At 40.1% G+C, this 16,712-nt stretch overlaps 1 protein-coding gene across 12 annotated transcripts in view; it reads left to right on the top strand.

The window, feature by feature from the left end:
* RYR3 (ryanodine receptor 3) overlaps positions 1-16,712 on the top strand; it is a 541,049-nt gene that overhangs the window by 427,060 nt on the left and 97,277 nt on the right. For all 12 annotated transcript variants that reach the window (XM_090033490.1, XM_090033491.1, XM_090033488.1 and 9 more), the window contains 2 exons: positions 14,031-14,161; positions 15,512-15,832. In XM_090033490.1, the coding sequence (XP_089889616.1) occupies positions 14,031-14,161; positions 15,512-15,832 (452 nt within the window). The remainder of the gene's footprint in view (positions 1-14,030; positions 14,162-15,511; positions 15,833-16,712) is intronic.

Below are 16,712 nucleotides of genomic sequence, written 5' to 3'. Positions count from 1 at the left end.
ACTGCTCGCCACTTAGCACCATGTTCCAGCTCCATGGCTGAGACTGCAAAATGCATTAGAAGCCGGACTGGCCCCATTGGCACTGCATGGAGCCAGCCAAGCATCACGGGGGCCAAGCTGGTTCCTGCTGAGTCCTGTGACCTGGTGCTGCAGCTGGGAACTACGTGGTAGTGAAGCGATGGGCAGAGGGGTAGAGAGGAACAACAGCAGCAGTGAGTAGGAAAGCAGGGAAATGGTGGTGGCAGGTAGGTGGGAGTGGCAGCAGGTGCATGGGAGCACAGCAGCAGCTAGGTGGGAGCATGGGGCCTGCACCAGTGCACTGGGGCCAGCACCATGGAGGGCCCAGAATGCGACTGCACGGGTGTGGGGCCCAGGCCAGCAGGAGCTTTATGAAGCTGTGCTGGCTCCCCGCTCTCCCTGTTGGCACAGCCCAGCCTGGATTCATAGAGCTCCTGCTGCCGTACTCTGGGCCCCCACCAGTGCTGGCCCCAGTGCAGATCCTGCAGTCCCACCCAGCTGTCACCTCATGCTTGTTCACTGCCACTCTGCTGCTGCCTGCCACCACTATTTTGCCACTTCCCTGCCTACTGCCATTCCTCTCCACCTCCCGCCCCCCATCCACTGCTGTGGCACCACGTTTCCCAGATGCAGCACCAGGATCACAGGAACTGGCTCAACCTGGCCCTGAGGACTGGGACTATTGTCTACAGTCCTCCCCTGCCTTCCCCCACTTGTTATCTGAATTTTCCTCTCCAGCAGAGTGAGGCAGGAAAAGCCCCAGGGTATCAGGCCACAAGCCTCTGCTAGACAGAAGCTTCCAGATGGGGGTGGGGCGGAACTAGGTGGGTTTTGCTGCTGTAGCTTCTGGGTCCTGCTGCTGGCTCCCTCTGGGTCCTACTACCCCTGGTGCCTTGTCATCTTTGACAAGCAGCCAGGGGCAGATAAATACTAATTGTCTAAATTTTTTAGGGGCCCCATGGGCCAGGTGCAGGCCATGGGCTGTATTTTGCCTGCCCCTGTAGTAAACCAAATTCCCTAGACAATGCCCCCAAATTTAGCCAGCCTGCTCAGATAAAAAGATCTTACAACACTTCCACAAGAAGTTAGTTCATGCAGAACTAGCTTGGATATCTCTGCCTGGTGTTAAGTTTTCCCCAGCAGATTCCCGTATCTCAGCTAACACATTCACAGGGGTGTATTTGGTATGCTTCTGCCATGTTGGCATACTTTTCATTGTTTATAAGTGTTCTGTTAACCGTTTTTAGTGAAATTAGCAGTACTTTAATTAAAACTTTTTCCACTTCTTCCTACAGGATCCTTTTACATTTTAGTTTTGTGTTTATTTTCTTCCAAATATGTTTTCAGTACTGGACAGTTGAATGTCTGACGACAAATCTCTAGACTTCAAGTATTGCTTATGTTTTATGGCCTTCCTTCTCATAACATCAAATGAACAAAGTATTTATTTTGCCTCAAGGAAGGTGCATCCTTGACCATTATGATATTTGCAGGTCCTCCTCCCCAAAAAAGACTCAGATGGTATCAGGAGTGGCCTAGCAAGTTTCTGCATCTACTTTTGTTATTGAGATAGCTAGTTACCACAGAATTTGATAAAGGTAGTAGAGATGTTCTTCCAAGGACATGGAGCTGAAGCATCTTGATCTCTTCAGCATAAGGTCATAGTCAACATCAAGCCTGCAAATGAAAATTTCAAATCATCAAGCAATGCTGTAAATTATGATTATATAAACTAATGTGCCACACTGTGTTTGATTGATAAATTGGCAACAAAGCACAGAGATGAATTTAAGTTCTTTTTAGCAGAAGGTCAATAAGCCTTGAAAACTTCTCTGCAGATTGCTCTAGATACAGATGATACACTGCCTCGGGGGCAATGACAAGTGCTGTCACTATGCATTTCTCTTGATACCTTCCTCTACCCTCTCTAAGAAATAACAAGCAGTAGAGAATTTATTATTTGAAGGGCTGCAATTAATATTACAATAAAACACCTCAAAGACACAAGAGGGGCGCTAACATCCTGTACCCAGCCCAAAATATACCAAAGGCAACCTGCAAGATGCCAGTTCAGCCACCACCACCTTCAAGGATAAGGCAAATACTCTCCCAGGAAAGCTGCCATTTCTTTTCACCAGATTCTTCCTTCCTTTACTGAATAGCATGGGTTTTTTTCTGCCCAAAACTATAACCTCCTTATCTACCTTTCATTTCAGATCCACCTGATTTTTCTTCTTTGGTGTTTGACCATCACTTAGCTCATTCTACCATCCCTGGTTCACCATAGCTTCAGACTAATAAATGTTAGGCATCTTTGGAGACGGGGTAATTCCTTTCTTTATTCTTTCCTTTCCCTCTCTCCTAATTCCTGTCCAGGCAGCCCTTCCTATGAGAGTATATTACACCAAGCTGTGCAGTCTTTTTATCTCTGTGTGGTAGTGGTGATACCACATCAAAAGAGCAAAATATTTTCTCATCCCAAAGAGTTTTGTCCCTTTTTAAATCACGAAGACCAACGGCAACCTAATACCTCTGCAGCTATCCTTCCCGCTTTAGATTTGAAAGGTTAGTATGCTGCTTTTAACCAATTAAATGCAGCCTCCCACATTGCTATTTTCTCCTGGCCCATCATCTGGTGCACAGAGCTGGAATTTGGTGGAGGCAGATTTAATCAGTGCAGTTCCCAGGGGGTATAGACAGACATAACCTTTAGACCATTTTAAATGTGGTTTAAATTGCAAGTGTCCAGATGTACAAGCCAATTTAGAATGGTTTCAACTTCCTGGAATATTTCAAAAGTATACCAAGATAATCAGATATTATTTTGAACCAGCCCTCCTTTAACCAGTTCAGTGTTACATTTGAACGCCAAACTTTCCATGACTAGCGTCTGGTCACTCCTCCAGACAACCCACACTGCACTGCTCCCCACTGCTCCTGCCCCAGCCTCTTATGGCAACTGGCTTCTTTGGCATGCATCCAGAACTCTACTGCCCAAACCTATATGACTGAGTCCAAGCAGTCCAGTTTACTGGCCAAGCGGCCATCATATAATCATGCTTGTGTGCATCCCATGGAAGGTTCTCAAATCTCTAATTAGAAGGAAAGATCCAAGGATTGTATGTAAAGCCATACTCCTCAACCCCATTCTACCACTGAAGATTGCATTTAAAGGCCTCCACTGTAAGCAGAATCATATGGAAAGGCGATACCCTCAAAGACCCTTAAGAGCAGACCCTCTCAAACAGATCAGTTTATACTGGAATTATGGGTCAACCCAAATGACGCATTAGAAGGAGACATGCAGGTTTGAACCATTCAAATGACATCAGACAACACAAGATCCATTTTTTATCAGGACAAGCGAAGAGGATCTAGATCATCACAGTTGTGATGGGAAGCCAATAGAACTCCACAATAAAACTTGGAATTATATTTTCAGCAACCTAAGTTCCAGGTTCAGACAATGTGGTAGCAGGAAGATTAAGTGAATGATTGAACAGTTATTCACAACTAGTAAATTAAACAGGCTGTACTTTACAACCTAATTTAAAAAATGAACATTCTTTATTATAGATGTATTTGAAAATTTTTTAAAAGAAAAAGTATCAGCACTACTGCTCAAAAGGACCTCAGTGCTGGATCACTGATGATTTCTTCTTTGGACCTATTTCTGCATGTAAACAAACCTATGCCCTCCTAAAACATTTTTCATAGCAAGATGACACAACCACATTCATGTAACCATCCCTATCTTAGCCAAGACAAAAGTATATCATCTTTCTATAAAATTGCCAGTAACCTGACTATTCATTCCAAATCTCCTGGCTTAGTATTAAAAGTAAAGTTTATACCTGAATCTACAAGTACTCTATCTACCAGTGTGGATGTTCAGTGTTTGACACATACAGAGAACATGTTAACAAGTTTAAGCCTTATTCATAAATATCAGAAAAGATTCAATATCCACTTTCCTTTGAAAGTGAAAAATCATTCTTTATCTGTTGTCACCAACATTACATAACTTAGTTACTTTCCAAAATACGGGACACTTTAAATTACTTCTATTAACTTTATCTCTTAAGTCCTCTGCAAGTATATTTGTCTGTTATTATATCCACAATGCACTGGCCATTCTAAGGTTTCTCAATACTTTCTCAACAGTGTGACAAGTTTTGTAAGGAGAATCTCTGGGTTTTACTCTCCTTTTAGGAAATGTATCTCTTCCCAGGACTGGCACCTTGATGGATGCCTAACACAGGCCTATGCACAGAACCACAGGCCTCCATGTTCTCTCCAAGATGGCTTTCCTCTGGAAAACTGCTTCAATTAGAAGAGCTGATGAATTCCATGTTCTGATAACAGTGTCTTCTTACAATATTTTTTAGAAAGATAAAGAAGTATTGCCCCTATATGCATTTAGATTGAAGATCCTTTTCAGGGCACTATATGAGAAAATAAGGTTTGCTGTGGGTAAAACTGGCTCGCTACAGTAGGTTTTGCTGTCTTTCTAGTGAAGATGAAAGGTTTTACTTTATGTTGGAGGTAGTCAGAGAAATGTTCCATTTCCAAATTTTTATAACTTGTTTTTAAGAACTTCTCTTTGTTCCTGTAAAATGCAGTGTTTTGCCTTCCTTACTTCTTGGTCTAGGTTACTGCTGATGACAGATTCTTCTCTGGTTTGGAGATTGAAATAAGTAGGTGCTTTCTAGCTACCAGTAACACAAGATGGCATAGCAGTTCAAGGAGGGCAATTCCTTGAGCTGTTACTTTTGATTATCCACAAGAAGAGGTTTGACATGACAGTACCTTGGGGGCTGAAAGAAGTCTACAACCCTAGCTATCATATCTTAGAATTATGTCATCCTGTGTGGCAAGAGTTTCAGATTGAGGAAATGGATGTGTCAAGGAATGATAAAATACTTACAGGTGGTACCTATGAATTTGATTAAATTTTTTGTGACAAATAAGAGATGATTTTTTTTTTTACAAGTTATGTGCCAAGAAAGACAAGAGCCTGTTCATATATTCCTGTCCCTGGATTTTTTTTTTCTCTCTCTTTTTGGTTGGCATAAAAGCATTAAACTTCAGCATGCAGTAGGCTTGTGTATTGATTCAGGCCCCAAGGGTGACTGTGATGCCCTCTGGTGGCCATGAAATCCTCACCCAGCTCTAACTCTAAGATGCCCTTCCCTTCTTACTTTCCTTCCACACCTTAATATAATTGATTGGAAGGGAGGCTGCCTAATGGGTCCTTTAGCAAGCCCCAGTCCTTCTAGATGCCAGCTAGTTTTCTAGGCTCCTGCTGGTCTCCATCTGGCTCTTGTTCATTGGACCCTGATGGCCCATCGGGGCACTTCCCCAGTGCATCTAGTAGCCTTAAAGGCTAATCATGGCCTCTGACCTCCCCTACAGCCATGTCCATGCCTTGTAGGTGTTACCAATTAATGACACTTGGCCCCAACCTGATGCAAGGCCACCTCAAGCCTCTCTGTAGCTTTGCTGGGGCCTCAGACTTCCTGGCTTCTTGTCCCTTTCCTCTGGCTGTGCACTTTGCTTAGATCCACTTCCCCAGACCTAGCTTCTGGGCTTCAGTGCTTAACCAACTAACCTGGCTCTGTCTTTGCCCTATCCTGGGCAGTACACTCACTGAGCCTGTTTAGGGTCCTGGACTCCCTGTCCTTTGTTTTTCTCCTTTTTGTGCACAGGACCTTCTGGCCCTCACAACACCCTTCCTGGGCACTGGCCCCACTAGCCCTTGCCAGGATGCTGCCCTAGCTAGGTTTCAGCATTTCTCTCTCTAGGCTTTAAACTCCCCCTCAGACTTAATCCTACTGTATGCCCTGAATCAGGGCCCCTATGAGAGTTCTAAACACTGGCATGCATCCCATGCCCTGTTGTAGGTTAAACCACAATGCACCCCTCAGGCACCCACCATGGCCTCCGCAAACTCCCCTTTCAGCCACTTCCAAACCATGGGTTGAAATTGTAACCAAGGGGTAAGTCTTCTGGCTATAACACAAACTAAACACCTTCTAGGTCCAAACATAACCAATGGCTACCTGCCTGCATAACAAGGCCTTCCCTTATCCTAGGTAAAATTCCTCTACAGGGTAACAGAACTCTGCCTTCCTCAAGATCGCTCCAGTGCCAAATAGGAGCTCTTGCCTCAGCAGCCTTCAGAGCCAGACTTTCTCCCCTGGCCCAGGTTTTGTGTTTTATATATGTATATATACATACATATATATCTATATGCCAGTCAGGTGATTCTCTGAGCTGCCACAGGTGTTTCCTGACTGACTTTGCTGGCTTACTGCTCCTGGCCTCTGCTCTAATGGTATCTTGTCTTCCATACAATGCTCTAGCCCCTTGTGCTTCTTCTGCACAGCTAGTTCTGCAATAAGTACTTGTAGCAGGTACATCCCTGGGTACCTGGTCCCTGGCAGCTCATAAAGGGTAGCTTTTCCTGCCTGAAGTTCTCCCTGCTGTTTTTTCACCCTTAAAGTAACAGGAGTCTTTGGCACTCTGTTGTAGCCTGTAGTGGTAGAAACATGCAAGCTTTTTAAATAAAATAAAATTCTACCTAAACAGTTATCTTAATTAGTGGTTCTTCATGGCTCTCTAAACAGGATGGTTTTGACTAAGAAACAGGAATATGTAACACAATATAAATGCAGGCAGAAGGTAAGTTGAGGTGACCCCTTACTATTTCAGAGAGGTATGAACTTTTGTAGGCAACAACCAATTATATCAGATGCTATGAAAGGACAGGGGAAGAAAGGGTCCTCTATAAAGGGCAAGGGATAGGATTGCTGAGAGTGGGTTGATAGGATCTATTTTGATGAACAAGGCAAGTAACACCTTGAAGGACACTGGAGTTAGCAACTAGTTCTGATAATGGGATAAGAATCTATAATCCCTGATGAGACCATGGATAACATAATCTAGTCTGTGGGTGATTTTTTGTTTTGCAATTTCACAATCAAGTTGGCTTCTAAAGTTCTTTTGGTTAAGGACAATTAGTCTGAAGTCAGCGATGGAATGTCCAGAGTGTTCTACCATAGGCTTTTTTGTATGTTTCTGGAACTGATGATATTTAGGGATTTCCCCATTTGGCCAATATAGACAGCAGAAGAGAACTACATAAAGCCAGATTTTGTATATTCTCAGGTTGCCCAAACTAGATTTTTTTTCTATTACAAGTGTCGTCTTCTGATACTTTCCATCAATTTCTTTTTTCCATCCAGAGAGTATCATTTCTGATACTAAGATTCAAACTTTATGGAACCTTAAGCTATCTCAACCTCTAGCCCTTTTAAGAGGTACTCATCTTCCCTTGCGAGTTATTTCACAATAAAAAATGTCCACCTGACTCAATAGTGGTGTAATAGAGCTGCATACAGATTTCCTTTGACCATACTTATCAAAATAGCATTTAATTACATGTAAACTTCCATAAAAAGGGGTCATAAAACTAGATACTCTTTTCATAGCTAAATGATTGCAAAGACAACTTTTCTCAAGGGCATGCATTTAGTGTAGCAAAAGACGATGGTTTAAGACAAGCTGTAATGGGGTTGAATTTTTATGGCATTTTTATGTTGTTTATTTTTTATTAATAAGTAACAAATGCTAACAAGTACTGTTGGATGCTACGTTCACTTTTTTTGAGTAATAAGTATAATCTTCTCTTTAAGTGCAGATCATTTTCTTGGTTTTGTACCTTTGAAAGGCTTGTGTGTGTTAATCATATTACCAGTGAGCTGCCCTTTATAGCTGTAGTAAGGAAAGGCATAAACTGTGGCTAAACATTCAGTGACCTTCATGTCATCAGGGACCTTCATAAAATAGTATGGTTTATGAGAAAAAAAAAGATTTCCAGGAGATTACTCAGTAGCTTAAAGGAACTCACTATTGCATGGAAATAGAAAATTTAAAGGAGTATGAAAAGGTTAACTTACTCGTTCATTTTGCTTATGAAAAGAGTGGGTTTATTAATAGCCAGTCATCAATCCTCTGGATCATGGTGTACATATAAAAGATCTAGTCAGGTGCCTGATGAATCTGCTTGTGACTGACAAGCCCAGTTCAAGAGTGACATGGCTTGGTACAAGTTTCAGCAGTCCATACGGTGTCAGAGTTGAAGCACAAGTTTACAGCAAGCTGCTTCCTTCTTTCTTACTTTGGGCACCTATACACGTGCTGGATGTCTGCTCCAATGTGTGCTAATTGGCACATGTCAGAACCGACTCAATTAATTGCGTCTGCTGGAGCATGTTAATTAATGCACTCCAGCAGCCTCCATGTCACATCTATTCAGTGTCCCCACACTTCAAAATGAGGGCGGAGGCACTTTAACTAAAGTTTGTTGAGCAAGCTTTAGTTCAAGCCCCCACTGCCATAATGAAGCATTGAACACTGAATACATGTAACACTGTGGCCACTTTAATTAAAGTTTCTCTAATCAAAGTGCCCCACCCTCCACCCCAGAGCATGTGTATAGATGCCCTTTGCTTCCATCCTCCAGGTCAAAGCAACTTCATGTTGAACTTGCACCTAGTGCCAGATGTTCCCTCTAGATCGGACAGGATTCTGTGCACTCCTTCCAGCTTTCTAATTTGATGTTGAGTGACTACATATCATTTTTGCACACAACGTGGTACTGCTATAAAGGGCAACCTTGCTTTTTAGAGCCATCTCAAATCTCACTGTACAGAATATTCTTGGGGGTACAGTCTCCTCCCATTTTTCTGAAACAGCTGAGCCATCACAACCTCTTCCTCTTGATGGCATTTTCTAAGTGTGTCAATTCTGTGTGCTCCAGTACCACTGTGTTCAGCATTTTGTCTTTCCACTTTATTTGCAGGATCTTGAACAAGCATTTCATGTGGAAATTCTTCAGTCTTCTGATGTGCCTAGCGTATACGGTCCATGTTTCTGAACAGTAAAGCAGGGATGACATCATGCAAGTCTTGTAGATTCCCATCTTCACTTTATTTGATAATTTCTTGTTATTCTATACGCACTTCTGTAATAGCCCAAGATTCTTAACTGCTTTTCAGATTCTGTTAGTTCAGTCTGAAGGTCAAGATCCCTGCTAATCGTAGAACCAAAGTAACAAAATATGTCAATGATGCCAAGAGATTTATCCTCCAGAGTAATGTTCTTCCATCCCTTGGTAAATGATAAATCTAAAACAAGATGGGGCTATTATTGAGATTCAGAAAGATCAGATTTCTCAGCACCCAGTATTAATGGAAGTATCAAGATGCTTCAGTCAGTCATTCTATGACAGATATATCAATCCCAGAGGGCTTTTGATTTTTAGCTAGTGATAAGGGATTTAAGAGTAATCTATAAGAGTATGTCAGAACATGTATTCCAAACCATGGATGGTATTTAATCTGAATATGGGTGATTTTTCCCCCCATATATAAAGTTTAGAATTCATGAGAAGTACAAGATTGACTTCGTCTAAAAATTAGGTCAACTGTGGCCAACATAAAGCAGATAATTACTTGTCATGTTGCCCTGTAAACCACTATACCATTAAATTAAAACTGTGACCTGCTGAGCTTGAAAAAACCTTTTATCTTGATAAGATATCTCTGATACATGTGGGGTGTTTATCAAAATCTTACCTAAAATATTTGAAGCACCATGTTAATGATGCTCTACAGTCCCCAGCTTGTGATGCTGAGAGGGAGGCCTCAGCAATTTGCTAATTAAGTCACTGCTAACTCTTCATTTCTCTTAGGACATGAAGTAGCAAACATATTAAAGATATTTACAACTCTCCCTTTTCTTTTTGGCTAGATGCAAGGATGCTCTCTTCTTCTGTTGTAGCAACAGAAAAGGTTGATGATAAAAGCTGAGAACCAGTCACAGAGGATTGCTTCTCACCTTTGGTTGTCATCATTCTCTGTGAGGTCTAACTTTTCTAAAATTCTATCTATTCATAGAGTATCATAGAATCATAGGAAAGTAGGGCTGTGAGGGACCTCACAAGGTCATCTAGTTCAGCTCCCTGCCTAAGACAAGATTGTCTCTGACTAAATGATCCCAGCCAAGTATCTGTCTAACTTGCTCTTGAAAATGTCCAGGCATGGAGATTCTACAACTTCTATGATGAGTCTTTTCCAATGCTTGACCACCCTTATAGTCAGAAAATTCCTCCTATGCTTCAACTTAAATTTTCTCTGATCCTCATCCTTAAATTTTCTCAGATCCTCATATGACCTCCATGAGTTCTCAAATAGGATAGCCAATGGCTCTGAAATTACTTTAGCCAAAGCCTTCATTACCCTAGAGTGCATCCATCTGCTTCTCCAGACTTAAAACCATCTAGCTCCTTTTAAGTTATTCCTAACCTGTTCTTCTACAATTCAAGGCTGTTTGTATCCTTCCCTTTCTTGGCTGCCAACTGCACTCATCATCTCATAACTTTCATTATTTGTGAAGACTGAAGTGAATAAGTCATTAAATGCTTCAGCTTTCTCATCATCTGTAATGCCTTCTACATTCTGTAAGGGACTTACAGTTTCTCTGGTCTTCCTCTTACTTTTGACATACTTGTAGAATCCCTTTTTCTTGCCTTTCATGACCCTTGCCAGTTGCACCTCAAGTCATGCCTTGGCCTTTCTTATTTTCTCCCTGCATGACCATGCGATGCTTATACCTTTCCCTAGTACTATGATCAAGTTCCCACTTTTTGTGGGATGCTTTTTTGAGTCTCAGCTCATTAAAGGATAGCTGTCTAACCAGGCTAGCCTCCTCTTTTCACGTGCCATTCTTTCATTTCATTGGGATAGCTTGCTCCTGCGCCCTTATGAGGACACCCTTAAAGTACAGATATATCCCTTGAATTCCTTTATCTCTCAGACTTGCTTCCCTGGGAATTCTGTCCACCAGTTCTAAGCCCTACGTGTGTGTGTGTGTGTGTGTGTGTGTGTGTGTGTGTGTGTGTGTGTGTGTGTGTGTGTGTGTGTGTGTGTGTGTGTGTGTGTATGCATGTATATATATATATATATATATATGTACCCACTTCATTGGATGTAGCCCACAAATTGTCCCTGTTAGGAAACTTTTCTATTATTTATGGCTTTGAAGATTTATGGAAATATTAATCCTAATTTTGTATTTCTTATAATAATCTATTTCATATAAAAAATTACTGTTAAACTGCAACAAGGGAAATTTAGGAATATTAAGAAGAACTTTCTAACTGTGAGGATGGATTACCTGCAGAGGAATTCACATCTTTGATGTTTTTAAGAAGAGTTTTTAAAAACTCTTTATTGAAATGGTTTTAAATAGAAATAATTCTGCCTTGTGCAGAATATTAAATGATCTCTTCCAGCCCTATTTTTCTATAATTCTTTACAGAGTGAGTTATTGCTGAGTTTTTTAAATTTAATTTCAGTATTAATATGAACATTTCTGTATCAGGAGAACATGATGAAAGACATAATAGCATTTAGTAAAACTGAGGGAGAGTAGATGTCTTCAAAATAAGCAACAACTGCAATCACAATAAAAAAGCAAACATAATATGTAAAATCTGCTGAAAACTGGAAAAAACTGCCTCATTTATGATCCCGTATATAATTAAATGGTTCATTCTACACACTTCTAAGGCTGTGTTGGCTTTCTACAGAGTATCTAGCAGAAAGAAAGTGGCAAGAGTTTTGTCCCACTTCTGCATCCTTTCTGCCATATTTATTGCCTAGGTACTTTTCAGCTGACTCTGGCATGGACTCTGGAATGAATTTAGATATGGGTAGCTAAAATTGCAGCCATAGAATCAGTTTTTATCTATGCAAATATACTAACACACACAATTACCAGACGTGCACACAGATGTCACTGATGGTCTACAGAAATGTGGATTTTACCTGTGGGATAAAAAGATACTAATTATTTACAAATTCATTTAGATCCTCCTGTTAAATGCTATTGTTTTTATCAATAGTTCATAGAATCATAGAATCAATGAGTCAGAAGAGACCTAGACAGATCATCGAGTCCGACCCCCTGCCATGGGCAGGAAGGAGCACTGGGGGTGGCAGGGGTCATAAGACCCCAGCCAGGTGCCTGTCCAGTCTCCTCTTGAAGATTTCCAGGGAAGTTGAGAGCACCACCTCTCTGGGAAGCCTATTCCAGGCTCTGGCCACCCTTACCGTGAAGTAGTTCTTCCTAATATCCAACCTAAATCTATCCTCCCTCAGCTTGTGGCCATTGTTTCTGGTGACTGCAAGGGGGGCCCTGGTGAACAGACTTCCCCCAAGTCCCTGCTGGTGGCCCCTGATAAGGTTGTAGGCAGCCACTAGTTGAATTTGTTGAAGATTGTTGAACACTATAGACCCCACCTACAAAGTGACTCAACCTTACCTGTATTTGTATGCTTATATTTATGTACAGTTCATGGGCCATATGCAACTAGAAGGTGAATCTGAAAAATGGGATGATGTGGGCTCCTTGTGTTACAGACATTTGCACCATGTATCAGAAGAGCAAATCAAAATAAGAACATATAACTAATGAAAGAACATTGATCATTAAAGCGTTCTTGTACAAATTCTAAATAGACTTTTCATGCTTTATAATTAAACATATCACAGCTTCGTTTTGACTCTGGACAGTTTCCAGGAAAGATTATTGTTCACCTTTTAAGCTTGATTTTACATGGCTCTCTTGGAAACCAGATTCTTGGCCTTGGTACAAAAAGAGCCATATGCCTGGTCATTTCAAATGACTGTCATGTTACTTTTAATTAATTCTATTCTTGCACCACCAGCTCACTATTCATTTAATTGTATTTATAAATTATTTATTCAAACACCAAGATCTTAGTAAATATATGTTAATACTAAGTGTATTTTGTTCTCCTGGTATCTGCCATTGTTCAAGAAGCTGCATCTTTGATTTGCTTGTATTGTGTTAGGGTTTCATTTGTTAAATTTGACAGTCACCAAAATGTTATGCATTGAATAATAATATGTAATCTATTTCATCCAATATAGATTTAATATCTGTAATAAACCTGCAGAAAGCTAGCAGCCTTCCCAAGAAAAAATATGTCAAGTGAACCTCAGGATTCCTTTTCTCTAACCTGATTAGGCCAAAAGATTACGTTTCTACATGTAGAGTTTTCCTGATACTTCTCTTTTGATACAATGTAATTCATATGAATATTAGTTTATTCTTTAAGATTTTTTGTAGTGAGTCCCTTTCACTTGTGTACCAAGAAAAAGGTATGTATATAGAAATTTTGAGGAGAGTTATTTTGTCACGCTTGTATTATTATCTAATACTAAGTTTTTGTAGGTATGAAATGCTACATCTAGTACATCTCTGTGCTAGAAGGGAAAGACTGTGGTGCTGGTGTCAAATTAAATAAAGGAAACAGTAGCAAAGACAGAGGAACAGTTTTCTACAGCTTGTGTTCTACTCACTGCTCATGCCTTTCAAACATGTGAGGCATATCTCGTAATGAAACATAAGTCTTTCTTGGTCCTATATTGGCAATTTTTTGGTTTTTAGGAGTTTTTTTTCTTCCAAGCAGATGTACTCCCTGCAGCTTGATTCTATACATGAGCATGTGTCATCATTGCTATATAAACATGTCAAGGCTTGGTGCCACTCAGCAAATTTGCTGTTCCTACCACAGTACCGTTCTGGAACCTTTCAGAATTATTGTTTGCAATCTAACTTGTTAAGATAAAACTTTGTGATTGTCAAATATCCTTTCATCAGGACAACAGGCTCTTTAACAATAAATTATTTCTGCCTCTGTTGCGAAGGGTCATATTTACTGAGTTTTCATACAACTGTAAATTCCAGTTGCTCTTTATAGTACATTATCATATATGGTAAACTTGTTCTTGTGAGAATCCCAACCCACTTCCGCAAAGGAAATGAAACCCAATATAAGATTGCTACGGCTGTTTAATGTGTGTTGCACTTTATGGAGGTTTTTTTCTGATGTCCCCTTAATTTTCCGTCATTTACAGGCAGTGCCCAGCACTTGGTGAATGTTTAGCATCTCTTGCAGCAGCCATTCCAGTGGCATTCCTTGAACCTTCTCTCAACCGTTACAACCCACTCTCGGTCTTCAACACGAAAACTGCAAGAGAGCGAGCCAGTAAGTACTGTATTTCTGAATTTAAAAAAATGTTTCCTGCTCTTCAGAGGAAAAAATCCTAACAATAAGAACAATAACTGTGGTTCATTAAATAATATTAACTCCTACTTTCATGTTGTCAGCCCTTTTGGCTTGTCTGCGTTGTAACTGAACCTGCGCTACACCCTTCCCTTTCATCTTATATTAAATTAAATATGCAAACCACATTGTGTTTTGATTCTTTTATTAATTTTGTCCTATAATATGTAGGGATCACTCTAAGGGCACACCTATAGTACAAAATAATTCATGTAAGCACACAATTATCTGTCGCTAGTGGGGCATGCAGAAGTTGTTTGTTTGTTTTCTGCTTATCTGTTTGAACAAAAATAAAAGAGTTGTGTTTAAAAATCAGCGTGAGGAATGATCTAGTTGTCTTGATTAGGAGCCTAGGGCCTTCATAGACTGGAAAATTGTGATGGACTGTGAGCCCCACCATGTGAGTCTTTAGGCAAATTGACAAAATAGGAGCCTTTCTACATGGTGTCTAGCACTCCTTTGTCCCCAGCATTGTGACTGGCTCACATATCTTATGGCATGTTGACTCATTTTCCTCTGTTGGGAACTCCCTGTTACATGTAGTAATCCCTGTTTCACCATGAAGTCTTTAGGTGTCTAAAGCCTAAATATGTACATGTCCGTTTGTGCTGCTTACACAGACTTTAAATTGCATTTCTACTTGCATTAGACTTGTCCTTCTGAAACATAACCAGCTCTAGTCATGTCTTTTCATAGGGTAGTATTGCTTATCCAGTAAAAGGGCATTTGAGACCTCAAGTTAGAAACATTTCCATTCTGTATATAAGACTCTTTCACTGGGCATCTCTCTAAAACTTCATTTCCTGATTTGTGAAATGGACAGCATGGTTCACAGGAGAGTTGAGCAATCATTAATACTTGCCCAGTGTTTTGAAAATATACCATACTAGATGAGCAGGATGGCCTAAATAGCTGTACTGTGGATCAAGTAGCAACTTGACTTCAGGAGGCCATGGAAGAGGGAATTGTCCTTCTAGATTTCAAAGATGCCCTTGAGCATCACAAATGCTGGTAATATTCAATCAGGCCTGCATAAGGGAAGGTCATATTCACAATGCCTGAATCCATCTACAGTCACAGAAAAAAGGGACCAAGACTTGATCCTAAGTGATATTGTTATTACTGAATATTCAAATATGTTTACTTATTTTTTAATTCCCTTAATTCTTTCTTTTTAGAACACTTAGTTCTTGAACTCATATGCCTGCAAGCACATATATACTCTCTTTATTTTATTAATTAGGCTTGCTCACTTTCTACTCTCGTATGAAGTTTTAGGTATGCCAGATACAGTAGAAGAGATGTGTCCAGAAATCCCTCACCTGGATGGATTAATGAGAGAAATTAATGGTTTAGCAGAGTCTGGAGCAAGATACACTGAAATGCCCCATGTGATTGAGGTCATTTTACCTATGTTATGCAACTATTTGTCCTACTGGTGGGAAAAAGGACCTGAAAGTATGCCTACAAGTGTTGGGCCCTGCTGTACAATGATAACCTCCGAGCACCTCAGCATCATTTTGGGAAACATTTTGAAAATCATCAACAACAATCTGGGAATTGATGAAGCATCTTGGATGAAGAGAATTGCAGGTATACTAAGTATTTTTATAGAGTATAGCGAATATTTGCTATCATAATAGGAGTAATAGTTAATGCATTTACTTCCATGTACTTTACCATAGTAAAGTATACATAATATAAGGGAAATAATGTTAGTTAAAAACAAGAAGAGAAAATCAAAGGAGTAGGTGATGATTAGCCATATAAATATCCATGAAGAAGCAATTTAGAGTTTCATAGTGTTTTTGTTTATCTACATTGTGTTGCCACCAAAAATGTGAGAGTCATGTTGTAGCCATGGTGGTTCAGAAATTATGTGAGAGGCAAGAATTTCCTCGGGTAATGTCTTCTATTGGGCCAAAAATGTGAGGACACGCATAGATAGAAGAAGAATTGGTCTCTAGATTTTGGTCATTTGATTAACAGCCTAGCAAGCCAGAAAAGCTTAGAGGGCTAGATTTACAAGGAGGATTTTAGTATATTTTTTAAGCTCCCAAATCCAAAATTTAAATTCTTAGAACCTGAGGCACCTAAATCCCATAGTCAGCTAAGTTGTATGTACACAGCAACATGATGAAGTATAATGAATAGATATGCAAACTAATGTAGTTACTGAAAGCACTATGGTCAGGTGGGATGCTCTATCTGCCAAATTTAGGCACAGAGCAATATCAGAAGAGTGTGGTGGTGGTTCCTTTGAATTCAAGAATACTGGTTAAAGTAGCCAGTTTGCAATGTTTGGTTTCTGGGTCAAAATCTCTCATGTTTTTGAGACAATTTGAACCTATTTACCTCTCCACTAGCTGGAGGAGTCCCTGCTGAACAATAATAGGGTTAAATAACCCTATACAAAGGTAAAATTCCTGTTAATTTTAATAGGAAATTATTATTATACAATTAGACAGGTGTA

The sequence above is a fragment of the Crocodylus siamensis genome, chromosome 2 (assembly GCF_052110815.1).
Source record: "Crocodylus siamensis isolate JL-2025a chromosome 2, ASM5211081v1, whole genome shotgun sequence".
Classification (NCBI taxonomy): domain Eukaryota; kingdom Metazoa; phylum Chordata; order Crocodylia; family Crocodylidae; genus Crocodylus; species Crocodylus siamensis.
This window is presented reverse-complemented; position numbering and strand designations above follow the sequence as displayed.